Source organism: Colias philodice, chromosome 29 (assembly GCF_061535455.1).
Source record: "Colias philodice isolate Cphi_HAF_F1 chromosome 29, ilColPhil1 Martin Lab GWU primary, whole genome shotgun sequence".
Taxonomy (NCBI): domain Eukaryota; kingdom Metazoa; phylum Arthropoda; class Insecta; order Lepidoptera; family Pieridae; genus Colias; species Colias philodice.
In genome coordinates, this window is record NC_143114.1 from 5,439,794 (window position 1) to 5,462,500 (window position 22,707).

The window sequence follows — 22,707 nt, forward strand, 5'->3', positions numbered from 1 at the left end:
ATCGCAGTACAGTCTTATTACGTTCAAACTAATATCAAACCCGGCCTCGCGTGTTATTTCTAATACTTATTTATAATTTTTAAATAATATTTTAAAGACTAGCTTTTCCCTGAACAGATTACAATTAAATTTGTTATGTAGGTAGCTGAATACCCAGAATAAGACAGAGGCTACTTATTACCCCGGAAATCCCACGGGAACTATGCGGGTTTTTCTTTGATGATGCGGGCAAAGCCGCGGCCCGAAATCTAGTTTATTTAATAAATAAATGCTTTTTCCTTACTATCTATCTACCAACGGGTTATGGGGAGTAGAGAGATTTATTATCTAACAAAAATACTAAAATTTATTGTCCCGTAAGTCCTTTTGGTCCACTACTTACGGGACAACCTGTATACAGGGTTACTTGTAAAACACCAGCAACCTCGCAGGACAAGATAGCTAACATCATAAGTAACGACATTTGTTCTACGACTTTTGGCATAACGCAATAAATTATTTTTAAAATATTTTTTAAGCTTTTATTGTACTCTCCTAACATTTGTAAGTATATGTTCTATTCATTATCGAAAGGACGACGCGACGCCCCCTTCCCCCTCTCGTTCGCTTCTTGTTTACGTAATTTTTGGGATGCGCGTAGAGTTTATAATATTCAAACGGAAAATTAAATGAATATTTATTTTTGTTATCAAAAGTCGTAGAACAAATGTTGTTACTTATGATGTTAGCTATCTTGTCCTGCGAGGTTGCTGGTGTATTACAAGTAACCCTGTATATCTACCTTTCAGAGAACGTGCGACAATCGCACGATGGTCTACTCGGCGGCGGTTGCTTGCCGTACGCGGGTGAAGCCCATTCCAAACAAATGTGGTTAAATCAGTTTTTGTAGTGAGTATATATTTGTTTTTTTTTTTAAGTGAAACTTCTTTAGGCGCGTTAAGAGTAAAATTTCAAGGTCGCGTCATGGCAATACAGTCTTGTCATGGTGCACGGCGCTGACCGCCTCCTTGGTACAGTGGTTGACACGTGAGCGTAGCACCGAGGGGTCCTGGGTTCGATTCCCGGTGAAGACGAGGAAAAAAAAATGTCTCGGTCTGGTAGGACACAGAAGGCTGATCACCTACTTGTCCCTAAAGAAAATCGATCAGTAAAACAGGTGTATAATGCATCTGCCCCTTACCCCACTTGAGTGGAAAGTGTATCACTCCCATAATTTTTTTTATAGAATTCGGGTATCGCAGATCCATTAGTTAGTAAAAAAAATATTGCCCTCAGCCAATGGCGTGCAACATCTTCACACCGCAACAAAGCGATGCCGCACATCAAATCCTACACACGGATATCGCCCGACAACAAAATGGCGGCCTTTTATTTGCTCACTTCAGGCAATGTGAGCAAGGCCGCTTGGGGCACGATAAATAAGGGCAATAGGGCACTACGGGTGATGAGCTATGAGGCAGGCGTGCTGTTTCTGCCCAAGTTTGTGGTGAGTATATACAGACGGACGGACACGCACACACACAAAACATACAAAAAAGCCGCTTGGTACACGATAAACAGGGGCTTAAGTACAAACAGGCCAAAAAACACATACCCACAAAAAAAGAGAAAAATACACACACACAGACATTAAAAAATGTGACCGACATCAAATCTATTTAGTAAATAGCACATCTAAATAACATGTATCTAGTAATTAATAATATCAAATCTTTTTTATTTTTTTGAAGTGGGTTTTTTTAATGAAATTTGAATTTATAGTAGAGCCATTTTAATAGGCAACATTTGACAGTTCAACAAAATTCAACAATGTAACCTAGTAACGACGACATAATTAGAATAACATGATATTTCGTTTTGTTAGAACTGCACATTTGCTTAACTTTTTTCAATTACGATTACATCTTAATCTTAATACTATTATAAAGGCGAAAGTTTGTTTGGATGTATGGATGTATGGATGTATGGATGTATGGATGTATGGATGTTTGTTACTCTTTCACGTAAAAACTACTGAACCGATTACAATGAAATTTAGCACACATATAGAGGGTAACTTGGATTAACACATAGGATAGGTTTTATCCCGGAAATCCCACGGGAACGGGAACTATGCGGGTTTTCCTTTGAAAACGCGGGCGAAGCCGCGGGCGGAAATCTAATCTAATTTTAGGATTTGATTTTACTGATAAACCATTCTAAACATAATAAACAATTTCTGAATTAAAGAACTGACGTCGCTACAATTTTGTGTCAATAAACCTTTTTTCTTTTTAAATACCAGAGACGTTACTCTAAAAATCGAAATCTGACATCTAGAATCGAATGCATTGATTACTTGGGAATAAAAATCATCATAAATTATTGACATGTGTTTCAAGTTCGATTGACAAATGTTTCAAGTCCGTATCGATTAATTCACTTTAATCGATGTTTTTAAGCAGGTTACCACCCTATGAAGATAAAATTGATAGACGTCAAATGTTGCCTATTAAATTGGCTCGACAATAAACGTAGTTATTTTTATTATTAATATATTTTTTAATAGAATACAAATTAAAATATTAACAATTAACTCTTCTCAGTATATTAAATAAATATTTTTTTTTTCAGATCAACGAAGATTTTTTCCCCCTTACCGGAGATACAAAGAAAAAGCTAATAATACCATATGATATTCCACCAACTAAATATACAAGTGATATGTCGCCTTGGGTATCTGATTATTTGTATTGATTATAATTTATAAATAAACTAGCGGTTCGCCCCGGCTTCGCCCGTGGTACCTACATGTTTACGTTTTTTTTTCATAAAAACTATCCTATCTCTCAAGTTGGATCGAACTGCACATGGTGTGCGAATTTTATTATAATCGGTTAAGTGGTTTAGGAGTCCATTGAGGACAAACATTGTGACACGAGATTTATATATACATATTAAGATAATGTTTGTTATTATGTGTTTTATTTAAATTCTACTTCACTACATAGATACAACAAAGTCGCTTTCTCTGTGTGTATGCTTAAATCTTTAAAACTACGCAACGGATTTTGATGCGGTTTTTTTGGGTTGTAGATACGTTTATCTACAGCCTTCGTCAATCTCATACATTCGTAGTCTATTCTATTGAACGCTACGCTAACAGAAAGCCACTTGACTAGGGGGGCAGGGGCGGGGCGTACCACTAGTACTATAATAATTTTGAAAAAGGTGTCGTATTGTGTTAGGGTTGATAGGTTATAAGAAAAAAACATGTAATTAGTGACATAAATTTTATTTCCATCATATTACAACACTAGCTGTGCTCCGCGGTTTTACCCGCAGTGCTCCGCTCCTGTTGGTCTTAGCGAGATGATATATAGCCAATAGCCTTCCTCGATAAATAGCCCATTTATCGAGGAAGAATTTTTCAAATCGGACTATTCTCGGGAACTACTGGTCTGGTACGTAGTTAAAACCGCGGAGCACAGCTAGTGATTGATATAGATTCTGCTATTCTTGATATCAATATTCAAAGGAAGAAGTGTTGAAACCTTCTCTTGTGAGGGTCGACTTAATCCAGTCGTACTCGTAAGTGACGTCCGTATTAAGTCCCGGGAGAGAATCTTTAATTCCGCATCTTATTCTGAACGCATGTATACCAAAAACGGCATAACGTAATTCAGGTTCGCTCTGGAAACATACAAATTAAATATACAGGGTGTCCCACTGTCGGTATACTAAGCGCGAAGGGACTTTTAAACTTGCATACACTGATCACGTAAAAAATACTTACACAACAAAATTACATCAAAAAAATATTCTAAATTTTTCCTGAAAATCCATGTTTTCTCCTCAAGCTTCGCGCAGCCGGCAAATACAGCGTCGCTAATGTGAGCATTTTGTCTATGAAAACATAATCTTAAACGATAGATCACGTGCGGGTGGCAAATTTGGGCGGGTTGCTTGTTAGGGGTGTACACAAAGAGTTTTAAGAATTCATCTATTTCAATGAAAAACTGCATCTGGAATTTTAGAAGTATTTTTTACGTAGGTACTCAGCGTATGCAAAACTATAAAATCCATTGAGCTTAGAATACCGACGGTGGGACACCCTGTATACCTACAGATCTTTTTTAATAAAACAATATCCAATAATTTTACATTAAACACTCCCATTCATTTATATATAATTTTGTATTCAAAGCTGACGTTCGAAGTTCTCGGTTTGCAATACAATGACGAGCTGTTTTTACAGTTTTTTAATTAACTTTCCTTAAAATTTGAGAAGTAATTATAGCAATTAACAAAAAAAAGAACTAAAAACATTCTGTTCTGTTTTTTTATCCAATCCTTTCGCATTTGATCGCTTCGATACAATAAATAAATTGAAGTTAGCGCTTCGCCATATGACATATCTGCGCCGGCCCTAAAAGTTATTGCTATCTATCTGCTTTTTTGACTGGCCGGTTGGCTTGGTTGGTAGTGAACCTGCCTTCCAAGCCACTGGTCGTGGCTCTGTGTCTGGGTGTTAATTATCTATATTAGTATTTATTTAAAATTATATATATATACAGGGTGTAATCGTTAAGTGTGCACAGGCGATTTTTCCATAAGTATTACAGATAACAAAAAACTTTAAACTGATATCGAAAGTACTTAACCTAATGAGTAAAATGACCGTAATAAATTTTTAAAAATAAATCGAGAAATATCAAAAAAATTATCTTTAAACCCTCCCATACATTAAGTATGAAATATGAATATCCCATATACATTTAATATGAAAGATTTTAGCTTTCTTTTTCTTTTTTGGTTTTCTGCTTTAATTACTTCGCAAATTTGAGTGGCCACGCTTTTTCCGGACATTTTCACGCATTTTCCGGATATTTTCCGGGGATTTTCCGAGCATTTCCCTGGCATTTTCCGGGGATTTTCCACGCATTTCCCAGACATTTACCGGACATTTACAGGCATTTTCCGGATATTTTCCGGACATTTTCACGCATTTTCCGGACATTTTCACGCATTTTCCGGACATTTTCATGCATTTTCCGGATATTTTCCAGGCATTTTCCACGGTTTTTCCGGACATTTTCACGCATTTTCCGGATATTTTCCGGACATTTTCACGCATTTTCCGGATATTTTCCAGACATTTTCCGGACATTTTCACGCATTTTCCGGATATTTTCCAGGCATTTCCACGCATTTTCCGGACATTTTCCAGGCATTTTCCGGACATTTTCACGCATTTTCCGGATATTTTCCAGGCATTTTCCACGCATTTTCCGGACATTTTCAAGCATTTTCCGGATATTTTCCAGGCATTTTCCGGGAATTTCCCAGGCATTTTCCGGAGATTTTCCGAGCATTTTCCGGGGATTTTCCGAGCATTTTCCACGCTTCTCCCGGACATTTTTACGCATTTTCCGGATATTTTCCGGACATTATCACGCATTTTCCGGATATTTTCCACGCATTTTCCGGACATTTTCAAGCATTTTCCGGATATTTTCCAGGCATTTTCCACGCATTTTCCGGACATTTACAAGCATTTTCCGGATATTTTCCAGACATTTTCCAGGCATTTTCCGGGAATTTCCCAGGCATGTTCCGGGGATTTTCCGAGAATTTTCCGGGAATTTCCCAGGCATTTTCCGGGGATTTTCCGAGCATTTTCCACGCTTCTCCCGGACATTTTCACGCATTTTCCGGATATTTTCCGGACATTTTCCAGATATTTTCCGGAAATTTTCACGCAATTTCCGGATATTTTCCAGACATTCCCAGGCATTTTCCGGTTATTTTCCGGGAATTCCCTAGGCATTTTCCGAGCATTTTCCGGGGATTTTCCAGACCTTACGTAACCTTCGTTCCATTAATAACTTCAAAAATAAAGTTGCTGCTTTTATTTTTAAAAAACAACCGTAACCTACTGTAGAATGTAGCATCTCTCTTTTGTGTCTATTTATCTGTATGTATGTTTATTAATTTTTTATTTTCGTTATTATTTATTACTATTTTCTTAATGTTCTAGTATATGTACATTCCTATGCCTTCTTTTTATATGTATAATATTTATAACGTGTAATATTGTTTATTTTATTAATATAATTTCTATCCCTCTATACTTCAGTCTGTAGCTGTACTTCAAACATTGGGGGCCACTGAAAATCAGTGCTGTGCTGTTGAAGGCACAGCTTAATACTGAGTTGGTCCCCTTTTTGCTAAAGGTCTGCCACACTTTTGTCTTTTTCTGTGTTTTTTGTATTCCTTATTCTTTTCATTATATCTGTTGTTGGCTTTTGGCGAAATAAATTATTCTTATTCTTATTCAGACATTTACAGGCTATGTCAGGGAAATGTCCGGAAAATGCCTGGTAAATATCTGGAAAATACCCGGAAAATGCGTGAAAATGTCCGGAAAATGCGTCGAAATGCCTGGAATATCCCCGGAAAATGCCTGGGAAATGTCCGGAAAATTCCCGGAAAATAACCGGAAAATGCGTGAAAATGTCCGGAAAAACGTGGAAAATGTCACTTCAAATTTGCGAAGTAATTAAAGCAGAAAACCAAAAAAAGAAAAAGAAAGCTAAAATCTTTCATATTAAATGTATAATATGGGATATTCATATTTCATACTTAATGTATGGGAGGGTTTAAAGATATTTTTTTTGATATTTCTCGATTTATTTTTAAAAATTTATTACGGCCATTTTACTCATTAGGTTAAGTACTTTCGATATCGGTTTAAAGTTTTTTGTTATCTGTAATACTTACGGAAACATCGCCTGTGCACACTTAACGATTACACCCTGTATATATGTATGTTTATCAGCCATCTGGTTTCCCTAACACAAGCGAAAGCTTAGTATGGGATCAGATCGTGCCGTGTGTGAAATTGTCCTGAAATATTTATTTATTATTTATTTATTTATCTTCTCAGCTCACCTGTATTTCACAGACTATAGGGGAACCGCCGTCTCCCGTGCAGGTGTCTTCGCCTTCCATCCCGCCGGCACACATTATAGAGTCGTGAATTTGCCAATGACGCAGATGATGCAATTTACTTAATTCCGCCTGACATTTCTGCTTGTCGTATATAGGCAGCTGCACCTGTTAAATAACGAAATTATTATAGACTAGCTATGCTTCGCGGTTTTACCAGCATTACTCCGCTTCTATTGGTCTTAGCGTGATGATATAAAGCCTTCCTCTATAAATGGGCTATCTAACACCGAAAGAATTTTTCAAATCGGACCACTAGTTTCTGATATTAGCGCGTTCAAACAAACAAACAAACTCTTTAGCTTTATAATATTAAGAATAGACTTTTTATTATACTCGCGTAAAATCAAAAAGAAAATACTAATTTTATATTTGTATTTATTATGGAATATCTAGTTAACCCTTAAATTGATTTCGTCCGTTTTAAAGGACATAGTATTTAAACACATGCTGGCGCTGTTATAGCAGACCTAAGCTTCGCTAATCGGTATATTGGGAAGGTACTAGCTATGTCCTTCGCGTACATGCAGGTTTTTTTACCAAAGCGAAGTACAGTCGCGAATGGTGACCATTTGAAAATTGCAAAAAACGGATCTCTTGACTCTCCTGATAAAATTGATAATAACTGTAAGTATTTTGGCTATTATGCTTATAATGTTATATTATTAGTTAGAATACGATTGTAAGTATAGTATTTTGACATAATTTTTACATATTTTACAATATTTGGAATACAAATCTTAGTTTATATACGATGTCCCATAAAACGGACGTTGACAGCTTGGAGTATATACTAGGGTATTCTTCACATGTCCTATGTAACGGACGTTGCCAATAAGGCCATCCATTTTCAACGTCATCATTTTGATATATTTTTCTCTATTTTTAATATGTTTTAGAGGAGCATGACTTGGCAATCAATAAAAAAATTAACTACCTATCTCTGGCGGAAGCTGAAGAGTCTGGCGTTGAGTTGAGATGACGATTTTGAAGGAAATGTAGACCTACGGGAGTGATTTCACTATGATAACAGTGTCAATCATTTACCCCCAGCACCATACCTTCGGAATTATTCGACATATTGATTTGAGACACAATGAAGACCCAAAAAGTCAGAATTTTTACCACCAACAAAATATTATTGCTGCAGAATTACAGCCATTACATGCGGTGCGAGATGAATCTTCCCTACTTCTCAGTAGTTCTTCAGCCACAGCATGATGTTACTTACCAGAAATACCACCCAATAATGAAAAATTAAAATAATAATACCTTAAAAATTAAAAAAACTGGCAGAAAATGGATATAATATATGCCAAAGAATCCAAAAAAAGCGATTTAAATTTCCTGTTTGTTTTGGTACTTCAGGCATGGTATACGACTCTTTGCATACGATGAAGCGAACACATTTCAATCTGTACAATATAAGGAATGGGAAGAGGACTTTCTTGGTGTATTAGATAAGTTCTCAGGCTATGTAATACTATTTATATTCCAATTCTTAGCATATTCTTAGGCTGTGATTTTTGGTAGTGTCGTTATTTAAAATCCATTATTTTTAACGATATCGTTAAAGTTTTAACCAACATTTTAAGACAGATGTTTGAAAAGCTTATTCTAGATCGTCCATAATTATAATTTGATAATAATTTTGAATTACAGAGTTGAAAATGTGCATTGTATTCATGTACCACGGTTGCAGGAATAATGTGCAATGTCCGTTATATGTGACGGTTCGAACATGTACATATAATTGGCAGTGTCCGTTTTATGTGACATAGTGAAAACAATAGAAAAAATTAAAATTTTTAATTTTTTTTTTCATTTTCCTCTTTTCTATCCTAATTCCAACACATCCTCCAAATTTGGACATTATAAACACAAGTTATCTAGGGGTGACAATTTAAGGGTTAAAAAGAGAAAGAGTTTACCAAGGGAAAAATTACCTTTTTTAATATAATTGGATTTGTGTTGCCTAAAACGTGATTATGCCAACCCATACTGATACATGTTGTGCCCACTGGTGGCATTTGTTGCCCCAAACACGCGATTCCAATATGTGGGCTATTTGTTAAGTCGAATGGCTGCTCAAGAATCAATAGGGCTATATTGTTGTGTGCCACTTCTGAAAAAAAGGCCATGTGAGCACACGTGTCAGAAGTGAAACTTCTTTGGCCACATTCAAGATACCAAAATCGGTGCCATGCAATATCGCCTAAAGAGGTTTCTCTTCAAGTGGCTAATTTATTCTTTAGGAGGATTTGTAATTTTGCATACACTGATCACGTTAAAAATACTTAAACAACAAAATTACGTCAAAAATTTTTTTGCAAAATTTTTCCTTAAAATCCATGTTTTCTTCTCTAACTTCGCGCAGCCGGCATATATACCGCTTCGCTAATGTGAGCATTTTGTCTATGAAAACATAATTTTAAACGATAGCTCATGTGCGGGTGGAAAAGTAAGGTGGGTTGCTTGTTAGGGGTGTACACAAAGAGTTCTAAGAATTCATCTATTTGAAAAAAAAAAATGCGTCTGGAATTTTTTAAGTATTTTTTACGTACTCAGCGTATGCAAAACTATAACCTCCTTTGAGCTTACCAACAGTGGGACACCCTGTATAAAATTATACTTACTGATACTAAATTTCTCGTGTATTATAATGTTTTTAACATTTCTATCTTGGTGATGAAACACTTCGTTAGTTGACTTGATATCCCATTCTCCAGCTCGGCATTTTAGCTGGAAAAATTGAAAAAAATTGACAATCTTTTTGCCTATTATTATAGCGCCCGGCAAACTTCTTGGCCAAAAAGTAGCGTGGTGGGAGAAGTATGCGCATCAAGTTTTAGTACATTTTTATATGCGCAAGCTTTCCCCTCCACGCTACTTTTTGGCCAAAAAGTTTGCCGGGCGCTATAGGATGTTTGAATTTATTACTCATACACGGCACACTACAACACAGATTTTGATAAAATTCGGATTGTAAAGTGATGACACAAGGGGCAAAGGCTACTTTAAAAATAATAGGGGATGAAAATTCTCGTGGTTCTGGTATGGTAAAATAATTATTTAATATAAAAAAATGTTATGTTGTTTTATGAAACCACGGTAAAAGTGAAACTTTCCGAACACTGCTTTATACCTACTCGGCAGCCGACCGTCACGCGACATGCGCTACACAGACCAAAAAGTTTGAGACGATGTAATAAAAGTTTCACTTTAAAAGAGCGTGTGTGCCGAGCACACGTGTCAGAAGTGCAACTTCTTTGACAAGATTCAAAGATACCAAAATCGTCGCCTTACTCCATGATGCGACCTCAAAATTTTATTCCCAACGCGCATAAACAACTTTCACATCAAAAATCGAATTGATTCATAGTTTAAATAGGGGATGAAGTTCACGAGGTTCTAGCATGGTTCTAGTATACGTATGGTAAAATATTTTTTTAATATAACTAATCTAATATATCTAATATCTAATTATATTATAAAGGCGAAAGTTTGTAAGGATGTATGGATGTATGGATGTTTGTTACTCTTTCACGTAAAAACTACTGAACCGATTACAATGAAATTTAGCACACATATAGAGGGTAACTTGGATTAACACATAGGATAGTTTTTATCCCGGAAATCCCACGGGAACGGGAACTATGCGGGCTTTCCTTTAAAAACGCGGGCGAAGCCGCGGGCGGATATCTAGTAACTTTATACTACCAACCTCATTTGGTTTATGCTTGAGGATTCTATGTGCTGCTGTCATCACAACCGATGGATGGATGAGCGTCCCTCCTGCCACATAGTCCTTTATCTCAAAGTTTTCACTAGATTTCCTAGAAATTAAAAATAGAATAGCCAGTTAAAATAAATAGAATTAAAAAAATTTAAGCGATAACATTTGTCATTTACAAACACAAAAAAATATATATAAAAAACACATTCCTCGCACATTATTCGTGGAAAAGCATCCTTAGGGTCCCGTTTTACCTTTGAGTATGGAACCCAATAAAAAAAGTAAACGAAATACACTATACAGTTCGATTGAAACTGGCAGTTCGGAATTTAGGTGCAGGTGCGAGTGCGTAGGTCCTTTAACGTCCCGCTAATATAATTGTTTTCTGCGCATCGGATCGTACGATGTTCCGAGCCGCCATGTTTGAATCGTATACTAACCGTAAGACAGCTATCATCCAAGGGTACTCTCTAAAACCGGCGTGATCACTGAACACCCTGAGCCCGGGATTATCACGATAGCTCCAGCCGCACCCTTCCAGTTTAGGCAGCTCAGGAACTTTAGGCACTATTATCGACTTCCTAGGGCAACAGAGCTTCGAGGTTTCACAGACGTATGGAGATCTGACATTAAACGAAATTAAGCTATTATTAAATCTATACTAATATTATAAAGCAGAAAAGTTTGTTTGTTTGAACGCGCTAATCTCAGGAACTACTGGTCCGGTGAAAAATTCTTTCGGTGTCAGATAGCCCATTTATCGAAGAAGGCTATCTCATCACGCTAATAGCAACAGGAGCGGAGCCACGCAGGTGTAACTGCGGAGCGCCACTAGTAATAAATAAAGTTAATAAACAAAAAAAACATACTTCAAAGAGAAACTCATGAAATTATTGTATTATCACATATCAATCGAATCAATGATAAGTGTACAAGTTTTGTATTTAATCTGTCCGTTTAAAGTAAGTCAACATCGGTCTAAAGAAATCGGTTACATACAAAAATACAGGTAAAGCTTGTATGGGTGTGTTAAAATGGATGCATTATTTTAACGCATAGAAATTTACACAACATATTGAAATCAGTCCACCCGCGTTCACTCGTGATGCATTTGTTTCAGTGATCGATTTTTTCTTTAGGGATAAATAGGTGATCACGATTAGCCGTCTGTGTCTTGCCAGACAGACAAGATACAACTTACACATAATTTCAAGTTCGCGTTATGGCAATACCGTCACGTCATGGAGTTAGGTGACGATTTTGGTATCTTCGAATCTTTCCAAAGAAGTTTCACTTCTGACACGTGTACTGTTGCTCTTTATCCAATCAAATACAATGTTAACATACCTGTATGCATTTGGTTTGGCTAAAATGTCGTCAAAATATTCTGTTTCCATACACTCGCTCGGCTTCACACACCGTCCTCGCAGTTGTTTGTTCGTCACGCAGGTTTCCCCTAAATCAGTTCCATATGTTTTTTATTTCAACGCCATCTAGTTTCAATTTAGCAATATGGAAACATGATGACAGGTAGAGATAAACTACGATAACATGGCGCGCCCCTCCAAATTACTGTTTCAATGTGTGTAGTGACATCCTTACGAAGGAGTTTGTATGTAGTTGTACGTATTCGTCTTTAGTACTTTACGTCCAGATTTGTTGGTCAACTAATCATAAGTTGCCGAGCGCCCAAGACAACGCACGTGTCGTTTTCATAGAATACGTCAGTACAGCGCCATTACTAATAATAATGAGCGATTAGAGCGTGACTAGTCGAGCAACAAATCCGTGGATTTGTTTTTGTTTGACGGCCGTCTCATTACGCACACATGCGTATTGCGTTGTGAATCTTGGTGGTGCATTGTAAATACTTTCACAAATACTTTCAAACGTTTTGAATTTTGGAGGGGCGCGCCATGTTATCGTAGTTTATCTCTAATCATTTTTACACAATGTATACGAAAACATATTCCTGTGTCCTAGCAAACGTTGTTCAGCCCTGCCACTTAGGGGTATGAAAAATAGATGGCCGATTCTCAACAGGCACACAAAATTTCACGATAATTGGTCCAGCCGTTTCGGAGGAGTATGGTAACTAACACTGTGACACGAGAATTTGATATACATATATTATACAGATATACTGTGAATAAATCAGTTTCTTAACTGACTTCCTAAAAGGTGGAGATTCTATATTCTATGCCTAATGCCTATGGGTATAGAAATACATTATGTCGCAGGGAAATAATATTAATTGACTGACCGGTTGGCTTGGTTGGTAGTGACCCTGCCTTCCAAGCCAAAAGTCGTGGGTTCGATTCCCACCAAGGAGAAATACTTATGTGATGAACATATATGTTTGCTCTGTGTCTGGGTGTTATTTATTTATCTATATATAAGTATTTATTTAAAATTATATATGTATGTTTATGCTTACCCAATGGTGCCTTTACTGTAGGAGACTTATTTTGTGCCTGTTTATCTGTGTCATTGATTTCTTCAGAATGTCCGTTATAAACCAACAGCAAAAAACAAAAGAGAGCCCTGAAATGAAGAATGGTCATTATCTTTAAATTATAATTACAATAGTCCTTACAATAGGCATATATGTATATGTAGTATGTAACTGTACCTGTACAATGTATCTGTATACATGTATATACTAATATTATAAAGCTGAAGAGTTTGTTTGTTTGAACGCGCTAATCTCAGGAACTACTGGTCCGATTTGAAAAATTAGCTATATATCATCATGCTAAGACCAACAGCAACAGGAGCGGAGCAATGCGGGTGAAACCGCGTAGCACATAGCCTTCCTCGATAAATGGGCTATCTAACACCGAAATAATTTTTCAAATCGGACCTTCCTGAGATTAGTGCGTTCAAACAAACAAACTCTTCAGCTTTATAATATTAAGTACCTATAGATTAGCTTGTCTCGCTAAAACTCGTGAATACCCGATTTGGGTAATTTTAATCTTGAATTATTGGAGAGTTGAGGAAAGATATGAGAGAGACAAACCTAAAGTTTATCACATACATACATATTATATTTGTGAAATTAGTGATACGAAGTTCACAGGGTCGTCGATTTTTTAATAATCTGCTAAAAAGTTGATAGTGCTGTATATAGGTACATATTTATGCAATAACACCTTGTTACATTTTTTACTTTAGACACATACTGTCTTACCACAAAAAACTTTAGACAGGGTTTAACTTTAAGCGCGGGTTCTCTTTAATCTGGTTTTGTATTTCACATAGACAACTATTAAAGTGACAGATCCTTGGTTTAAAGTTAGACTGTGTTTAAATTGTTTTGTGGTAATACCAAGAATTATACTTAATAGTAGACCTGTGGATTGAAAACTCAATTAACAATTATAAATGCTCTTTCGTGAACTCTTAACAATGAAATATATACAAAAAAGTCATAGTATGTACCTATGTGTGTTGAAGTTAAGGGAAATCATAAACTATTTTTTATTGAATTATTAAAATATATGCCACAAAATAAAGAATTATAAGTTTACTGCATATTTTTTTTAGTTAATAGGTTTAAAAAACATAGAATACAAATAATTTACGAAAGAAATTGATCCATTTTAATTTGTATATTATAATACTTACTTCATTTTATTCACTTGGGCCTGAAGATAAACGACTACAACATTAAACAAATATACTTGACTAAATTAAGAAAAAACACTAAACATAACTCATGATATTATCGAATAGTGATGTAATTCTTGTGTTCTGTCGATGTTTTAATTAAAAATCATAATGTATGTCGGAGAATTTAAATAACTCTCCATAATTAATTATAATTAGGTAGATATGTGAAATAATATTAAATAATGACTCAGTGCGCACACCTTGCGCGGTCGTTGGTAGTACCGAGACTATATCATCGAGCTACTGACTCAAGGAATATAAACCATAGCATGGCCCGTAACCCCATGCATTTCATATCAATTCAATATCGACATTATGTTGGACACCATAGAGTACATTATATGTAATAGGAAGGTATAGCCACATAACAACTACTCTGTTATGATTCTCTCACACGGCCATTCTGACAACGAGCGCGTTCTCGCGCGAACAATTCGACAAGTAATTTTGCGAGATTACTTCTGCGTCGCTATTTCATTTGTTGTATTCAAACTCTATTCCCTTCACGGTTTGTAACTTTTCACACCGACTCACAAATTATTACTCATCATCGTCATCATCGGTGATGTCAACAACTGCTACTGTCTCCTAAAGCCGAAGCTTTGAATGTATTGTGTGTGTACAGGGAACTACATACAGCGCGGAGCCTCATATGTACTGTTACTACAAGGAGCTTGAAGCTACCCACGACCTTAAATATTATTATTATTTGACCGCATCCTTGGTACAGTGGTTGACGCGTGAGCGTAACCCCCCGGTGTTACGCTTACGCTCACGCGTCCTGGGTTCGATTCCCGGTGGAGACGAAGAAAAAAAATGTCTCGGTCTGGCAGGACATAGAAGGCTGATCACCTACTTGTCCCTAAAAGAAAATCGAGTAGTGAAACAGATGTATAATGCATCTGCCCCTTACCCCACTAAGGGACATGGGACTTCACTTTTTTTATGGGAACACAGTGTCATAGTTGTTAAATTTATCACGAACAGACAGACAGAAAAACATAAAGACGCGGCGGAGGATTTTCTTTTATAATTTGCAGCGATATACTCAAACTCAAACATTTATTTATTCATTGACTTCTAGTAGCACTTTTGAATCATCATAACATATTTTCATTTACCACCGATTAAGCAGTATCAGAGAAGCAGTATCTATGGAGAAGAACCGATAAAAATTATAATATAAAAAATCATAAATTAATAAAAACATCGATATAGAGATCACAACACTATTCGATATCTTCTTCAAATAATAATGTCGATAATAATAAAATTCAGTCACATATTAGCATAGTCTCGGGACTACCGTTTTATTAGGAATTTAAATAATAAATTTAATAGTAAATAATAAAATATATAATTAAAATATACATCAAATAAAGTGGTTATAATGAAGTGAGTATTTTCATTTTTATTAATTACAAGCTTTTAACCGACTTTCAAATTTCAATATTTACATTTTTTGTCCGTCTGTTTGTTCCCGCTCCATCTCTGGAACGGCTGGATCGATTTTGACAAGAATTTCACTGACTGATAGTCGATGCAATAAGGAATAACTTAGGCTCCTTTTTATTCTGATATTCCATAAGGGATTTCCCTTTTACATTAGAAGTAAAAGGGAAAACTCATTTACGCCGGTGAAACCTAAGACGCAGCTATTATACAGGGTGTCCCACTATTGGTATACTAAGCGCGAAGGGAGTTGTAGTTTCGCATACACTGATCACGTAAAAAATACTTAAACAACAAAATTACATCAAAAAATTTTTGCTAAATTATTCCTGAAAATCCATGTTTTCTTCTCTAGCTTCGCGCAGCCGGTATATAACGCTCGCAAATGTGAGCATATTGTCTATGAAAACATAATGTTAAACGATAGCTTACGTGCGGGTGGCAAAGTTGGGCGGTTTGCTTGTTATGGGTACACATAGAGTTATAAGAATTCATCTATTTGAATTAAAAGTGTGTCTGGAATTTTATAAGTATTTTTTACGTGATTAGTGTATGCAAGACTACAATTTCCTTCGCGCTTAGTATACCAATAGTGGGACACCCTGTATAAAGCTGAAAAGTTATAAATGTTGTGTATCTAGACGTACGTGATTTTTGAGTTAAGTTTATATTCCACAAGCGAAAGCCAGGGTAGACTGTTAAGTGTTATAGTAGAGCCATTTTAATAGGCAACATTTGACAGTTCAATAAAATTAAACAACGTAACCTAGTAACGACGACATAGAATAACATGATATTTCGTTTTGTTAGAACGTGCACATTTGCTTAACTTTTTTCAATTACGATTACATATTTATAATAATAATGACCGATACAAGTAATTTTAAGATTTGATTTTACTGATAAACCATTCTAATCATAATAAACAATTTCTGATTTAAAGAACTGACGTCGCTACAATTTTATGCCAATAAACCTTTTTTCTTTTTAAATACCAGAGACGTTACTCTAAAAATCGAAATCTGACATCTAGAATCGAATGCATTGATTACTTGGGAATAATTTAAAATTAACATGTTTCAAGTTCGATTGACAAATGTTTCAAGTCCGTATCGATTAATTCACTTTAATCGATGTTTTTAAGCAGGTTACCACCCTACGAAGATAAAATTGATAGACGTCAAATGTTACCTATTAAATTGGCTCGACTATAGTCCTGCTAATATTACAAATGCGAAAGTTTGTGAGGATGCGTATGTGTGTGTATCACGGGAACGGGAATTATGCGGGTTTTTCTCTAAAAGGCGGTCTAAGCGGGCGGAAAGCTAGTTGTTAATAAATTGATATTACATTACAGGTTTCTTCTTTTATGCTTGCTGCTGGCGGTGACTCAGATCGAATCACAGACAACGTTGGATCCTATAAACCAACAGTGGCTGGAAAGTTTTCTGACTACGCCGAAGTCTTTAGACCCCACAGGTATAAATAAAGAAAGCATTTATTTCAACCCACAAACACACAACAATAACATTATAAATAAGTACGAGGTAAATTATAAAAATACTAGCGGCCCGCCCCGGCTTCGCCCGTGGTACATATGAAAAATAGATGTTGGCCGATTCTCAGACTTACCCGATATGCACAGAAAATTTCATGAGAATCGGTCCACCCGTTTCGGAGGAGTATGCAGACTAACATTGTGACACGAGAATTTTATATATAAGATAATACTATATTATGAAAATATAAATTAATATATGGTTTCATGCGGGATACCTCAGCACTGATTTTCAGTGACACCTTTTCGAAATCCAGATTGTCAGGTGCTTTGCATGATAGATAAATTAAAATATATAATAAATATAATTCGTGGATAACAGAAACATAAACAAGACCAGTGAAACTTACATAAAATACGCTTATATTATTATAATTAACTAACATGAAAATACTTTAAATAATTAGAAAGAAAGAAGAAAGAAAAACGTTTATTCAATGGCACAATGCTACTAGGAGTCGTTATTCATGAACGAATCAAGTTAATTAATTATTTTATGACATTACAATATCCTCAAACTCTATGTTCATCACACAAATATTTGCCCCGGGTGGGTATCGAACCCACGACCTCTGCCAATCGGCCAGTCAAATTAATAAAGAATATCAGATTATACTTTATTGTTTAAATAGCTTCGTAAATAATTATTTGCAATATGTAAAAGATAAAAATGGCCATTCTGGGTTTATCCCGAGATAAGAAGCAAAGAAATATAGCGTCGCAGACCTTTTGAAGATGTACAATTTCGTAGATTTATTTAATCGCTTTGAAAAGATTCCATCCGTTTTTAGTGCGTTTGAAAAGATTCCATGCAATGTTCTAATACTGAACAACACAGAATACGAGTTTTGGTTTACACTAAAAGATCACGAAAGAATGCTCTTGCTCTAGCTCTATGTACGTTTGATCTAAATGCGCCGTTAGTAATATTCATGCACAATTTGAAGTATGTATGTACATTGTGTATGTACATACATACTTCAAATTGTGACTCCCAAACTGATAATGCGCATAGAAAAATTCGTCACTGTTCGGCAACTGTCATATTCCCCGAGCCTCCGAAGACGATATGTATATAGAGTGGTTAAATGTATTTTTTTCATGCATAGTTTATTAGAATTATGAGTTTTATTGTGATTTTATGGTAAAAGAGAAAAGTAACGAAAATTGTTTCGATAATTCAATGTAAGTTAATAGCGAGGATAAGCCACACGATTGCGAATATATATTTGTTGTATTGATTTACTTGGAAAATTCTATACTTAGAACTATTAAAGTGTCTTACTGAAGCTGGCGTGATGGTGGATGTATGGAAGGTTAAAATAAGACAAAGTTTATATTTAAAAAAATATTTTCAAACACTGGTTTACATTTAAATTGTAGAAATCTAATCATTAAAATCTCAGTCCAAAGGATTTACAGAATCAGGGATTATCTCTATTTCTGATATCTTAGAATGATCAGATCTTTTATTATGCTCTTATTAACTTTCACTTTTCCCACTGATATCTGCTAGTTACCTGTGTAAATAATCATTTTATTGGAAAATTCAACTTTGAAACAAAACTAAGAAGGGTATGTAACAGCAGCTCTATATAATGCCATACAGAGATAATACGTGCTGTCACCACCAATATATAAAGACGACTGACGGATTTTTAAATTTTTTGACTGACAGGCTACCGTCACCTACCGCCCGAATTGTTTTCGATTGTGTATGACTCTGAATTGACTCCTATTTCTTTCGAACAAGGTGCAAGATGAAAGTGCATTGTTCAGGGCACTTACGATTCAATGATTCGGGGTGATTCGGGTGTTTCTGGAAATACGATAATTAGCGAAGATCTGCATGCGCATTATTAATTTTGGAGTACTGTAAATTACTTTTGCACGCCTCATAATGCGAAAGCATTTGAGGTTGTACTCTACTCTGAACTCCACGCAATTTTCTGGCCTTAAAATGGCTCTATAACGGTCATATTTTATCCTTAGGATAAATATTAGTACACTGATATCAAGAAAAGACTTAAGAAGAGCTTATTTTTGTTATGTTTGTTTTTATAAATGGGGAAGAGTAACTTCCCTATCACAGTTTATTTTTCACTTATCAGGAAAGTTCCAAGCCTGTTGTAACCACACACTCATGTTATATGATAAATAATGTAATTCGTCGACACGTCAGTTTCCTCACGATGTTTTCTTTTCCACAAGGATAATATTAATTATTATTATTATTGGTTACAGCCAAATCGGGTGAGTGTATAACGAAAGACCAGCTTCGAGGCCGGTGTGTGAAGCCGAGCGAGTGTGCAGACAAAGCGTCTGATGAAGAAATAGATCTGACCGCAATTGATGCATACAGGTGCATTACTATTTTTACGAATATTATAAAGTTGAAGAGTTTGTTTGAACGCTCTAATCTCAGGAACTACTTACTGGTCCGATTTGAAAAATTATTTCGGTGTTAGATAGCCCATTTATTGAGGAAGGCTTATAGGCTATAATCACGCTAAGACCAACAGGAGCGGAGCACTGTGGGTAAAACCGCGGGGCACAACTAGTATAAAATAATCCATACTAATATTATAAATGCGAAAGTAACTCTGTCTGTCTGTCTGTTACTCAATCACGCCTAAACTACTGAACCAATTTGCATGCAATTTGGTATGGAGATATTTTGATACCCGAGAAAGGACATAGGCTACCTTTATTGTGAAATATGTACCACGGGCGAAGCCGGGGCGGACCACTAGTCATAAATATAATGAAGCTTTTGACCCGCGACCGCACCCGCGTATTTAAAGGAAATTTCCATAGCAATGAGATAATACAATCCGGTAAAAAGTATCCTATGTCAGTATGTCAATATGTCATGTCTCCAGGCAAAAATAATGTAGCATAAAATCGTTCCGTTGAGACGTGAAAGAAGCACAAACAAACACTTTCTTATTTATGATATTAACTAGCTTTCCACCGCGTCTTCGTCCGCTTTGTCCAAAACTTGACAAATTATATCATAACCTTCCTCTTGAAACACTATCTATTATAAACCTAATCAAAAGCGTAATTTTTAGCATAGAGACGGCGCAAAGCGACTTTGTTTTATACCATGTAGTGATAAGGATTACAAAATTTTATTCTACTTTTCAGGGGGTTGGACTGCCACTATTTGTTGAAGTGTTGTCCCAGGAAGCTGATAATCACGAAGCCGGCCACAAAACCGCCTCATCATCGCCATCATCGCCATCATCATCATCATCATCATCATCATCATCATCATCATCATCATCATCATCATCATCATCATCAGCCCATTCTGTTCCCACTGCTAAGACACATTATTTCGATTTTAATAGAATAAGGCCTTAAAGTTATTTGAAATAAGTCTAGTTGCGAGAAATAAAAGCCTTTATACACATTTTTATTAGTTTCACCTGTATGTTTGTTAGCTTGTATATTTATTTATTTTTTGTTTACAATGATTCTTAGATATAAATATTATATAACATATAGTTCTTGCGATAAAGTAACAAATAATTAGAGGTTAACACAGCATGCGCCAATTATACAAAGCTATTTCTTAAAAATACAATACAAACTTACTGTTATTATTAAAAGAATAAGAATTTTTAATTAATAGATGATGACAACAAATTATGGTTTCAATTTTTGTATATCCTTCACTATAGAACGGAGCACTGTATTTATTAACAATTTTTGATAGTCTAGGTCACTACCTACCTAGAGTTGGCCCCGGAAACAGATTTGCGGAGAGGAGGAGCTAATGGGGTTATTTTAAAGCGGGGATATCTAGCCGGTACACGAATATTGAATCTTGCTAGTAATTGGGGACAGTTAATTTTATTATTAAAAAGTTTAGAGACGAAAAGAAGATCTATTGATCTTCTTTTCGTTTCGTGTCTCTTCTATCTTCGAGCGAGTTCATATTGAAGTAAGTCAGTCGGTCATTGTATGAGTGTGGTTTTTTTCTTGGTGTTCCGCAATTATGTAGTAAATGCCATAAAAATCTCTTTTGGATGCGTTCGAGACGTAAAATATGTGTGGCGTAGTGTGGCCTCCAGACAGTAGAACAAAATTCTAATACACTGCGCACGTGGCTGTTATACAATGTAACTTTAGTTTTATAATTTCTAAATCCTTTGGAGTTCCTCATTATAAAACCCGAGGCGCGAGCAGTAATATTGTCTATGTGTTGTAAGTATGTTAATTTGCTATCCATTAAAACACCCAAGTCACGGACCAAGCTTTTTTCTTGAATTTTATGGTCGCCTATACTGTAATTATAATTTATTGAGTTTAATTTCCTTGTAAACCTTATGAAGTAACATTTTTTTTGCATTGATCTCCATATCATTTTGGTGGCACCAACTAAGAAAACTATTTAGATCAATTTGTAATTTACATGCATCTTCAATATTTTCTATCACTCTACCAAACTTAATGTCATCAGCATACATAAAGCTGTTTGAAAATTTGAAGCATGAGGGTGCATCGTTAATGAACACATATTTGTATGTAACCGACTCCTTTCGACACGATTTTGCAAACTTTGTACACTCATCAAGTATCGGTGACAAAACTAAAATTTCTTGAATTTATCTTATTTCAGCGCGTTTTTGAAGTGAAACTTCTTTAGGCACGTTGAGTAATATTTCCAGGTCTCGTCATGGCAATAATGTCTCAATTTGTTATTTATCTTGAGCAATAAAGCATAAATAAATAAACAAATAAATTTTAGTTATATTTTTTCATGGGTTTACATCTATATATATAAAAATGTTGTTTGAATTGCCTTGTTTTTATTTTATTTCTTTCCTATACTGTAAAGGTTGTCTGGTAAAGATCGCTACCTAGCGATAAGGCCACCCTTTGCTTAATTTTTAAATGTATTGTGTGCTGTTATGATTTTTTTTATTTCTACGGCATTATAGGATTTTCATTCTGTCATTCATTTTAGGTATCGTTACCTGTACCTGTATAAAAATACCTACTAGCTGTGCTCCGCGGTTTCACCCGCATTGCTCCGCTCCTGCCCCCCTATAGTCAAGTGGCTTTCTGTTAGCGTAGCGTTCAGCGTAGATACGTTTATCTACAGCTTACGTCAATCTCATACATTCGTAGTCTATTCTATTGAACGCTACGCTAACAGAAAGCCACTTGACTAGGGGGGCTGTTGTTCTTAGCGTGATGATATAATATATCCATAGCCTTCCTCGATAAATGGGCTATCTAACACCGAAATAATTTTTCAAATCGGACCTTCCTGAGATTAGTG

The 22,707-nt window shown here is 35.6% G+C and overlaps 3 protein-coding genes across 3 annotated transcripts in view; 2 read left to right on the plus strand and 1 right to left on the minus strand.

Moving 5' to 3' along the window:
* gkt (tyrosyl-DNA phosphodiesterase glaikit) overlaps nucleotides 1–2,886 on the plus strand; it is a 33,670-nt gene extending 30,784 nt beyond the window's left edge. The window contains exons 12-14 of the mRNA XM_089713025.1: nucleotides 789–888; nucleotides 1,276–1,486; nucleotides 2,614–2,886. Coding sequence (XP_089569151.1) covers nucleotides 789–888; nucleotides 1,276–1,486; nucleotides 2,614–2,736 — 434 coding nt within the window. The 3' untranslated portion in view covers nucleotides 2,737–2,886. The remainder of the gene's footprint in view (nucleotides 1–788; nucleotides 889–1,275; nucleotides 1,487–2,613) is intronic.
* A 399-nt stretch (nucleotides 2,887–3,285) lies between these two features.
* LOC149475986 (phenoloxidase-activating factor 2-like) lies at nucleotides 3,286–14,361 on the minus strand. The gene is made up of 9 exons (XM_089712470.1): nucleotides 14,357–14,361; nucleotides 13,164–13,270; nucleotides 12,074–12,182; nucleotides 11,167–11,349; nucleotides 10,715–10,826; nucleotides 9,627–9,732; nucleotides 8,937–9,115; nucleotides 6,934–7,098; nucleotides 3,286–3,672 (listed from the first exon to the last, which is right to left on the minus strand). Exons 1-9 carry the CDS (start codon nucleotides 14,359–14,361, stop codon nucleotides 3,505–3,507), a joined length of 1,134 nt encoding a protein of 377 aa, XP_089568596.1. The 3' UTR covers nucleotides 3,286–3,504.
* Nucleotides 14,362–14,366: 5 nt separating this feature from the next.
* LOC149475987 (uncharacterized) lies at nucleotides 14,367–20,772 on the plus strand. Its single transcript, XM_089712471.1, has 4 exons — nucleotides 14,367–15,796; nucleotides 17,211–17,332; nucleotides 19,656–19,773; nucleotides 20,562–20,772. The coding sequence occupies exons 1-4, from the start codon at nucleotides 15,792–15,794 to the stop codon at nucleotides 20,770–20,772; spliced, it is 456 nt and encodes a 151-aa protein (XP_089568597.1). The 5' UTR covers nucleotides 14,367–15,791.
* The last annotated feature ends 1,935 nt before the right edge of the window (nucleotides 20,773–22,707 follow it).

What these genes read in the sequence shown, in the direction of transcription:
- LOC149475986 (XM_089712470.1), bottom strand. An exon ending in ATCCAATTATATTAAAAAAG is followed by an intron (nt 7,099 to 8,936) that starts GTAATTTTTCCC and finishes GTTATTTAACAG; the next exon opens with GTGCAGCTGCCTATATACGA. An exon ending in CTATAGTCTGTGAAATACAG is followed by an intron (nt 3,673 to 6,933) that starts GTGAGCTGAGAA and finishes GTATGTTTCCAG; the next exon opens with AGCGAACCTGAATTACGTTA.
- LOC149475987 (XM_089712471.1), top strand. An exon ending in GAAGTCTTTAGACCCCACAG is followed by an intron (nt 17,333 to 19,655) that starts GTATAAATAAAG and finishes TATTGGTTACAG; the next exon opens with CCAAATCGGGTGAGTGTATA. An exon ending in ACCGCAATTGATGCATACAG is followed by an intron (nt 19,774 to 20,561) that starts GTGCATTACTAT and finishes TCTACTTTTCAG; the next exon opens with GGGGTTGGACTGCCACTATT.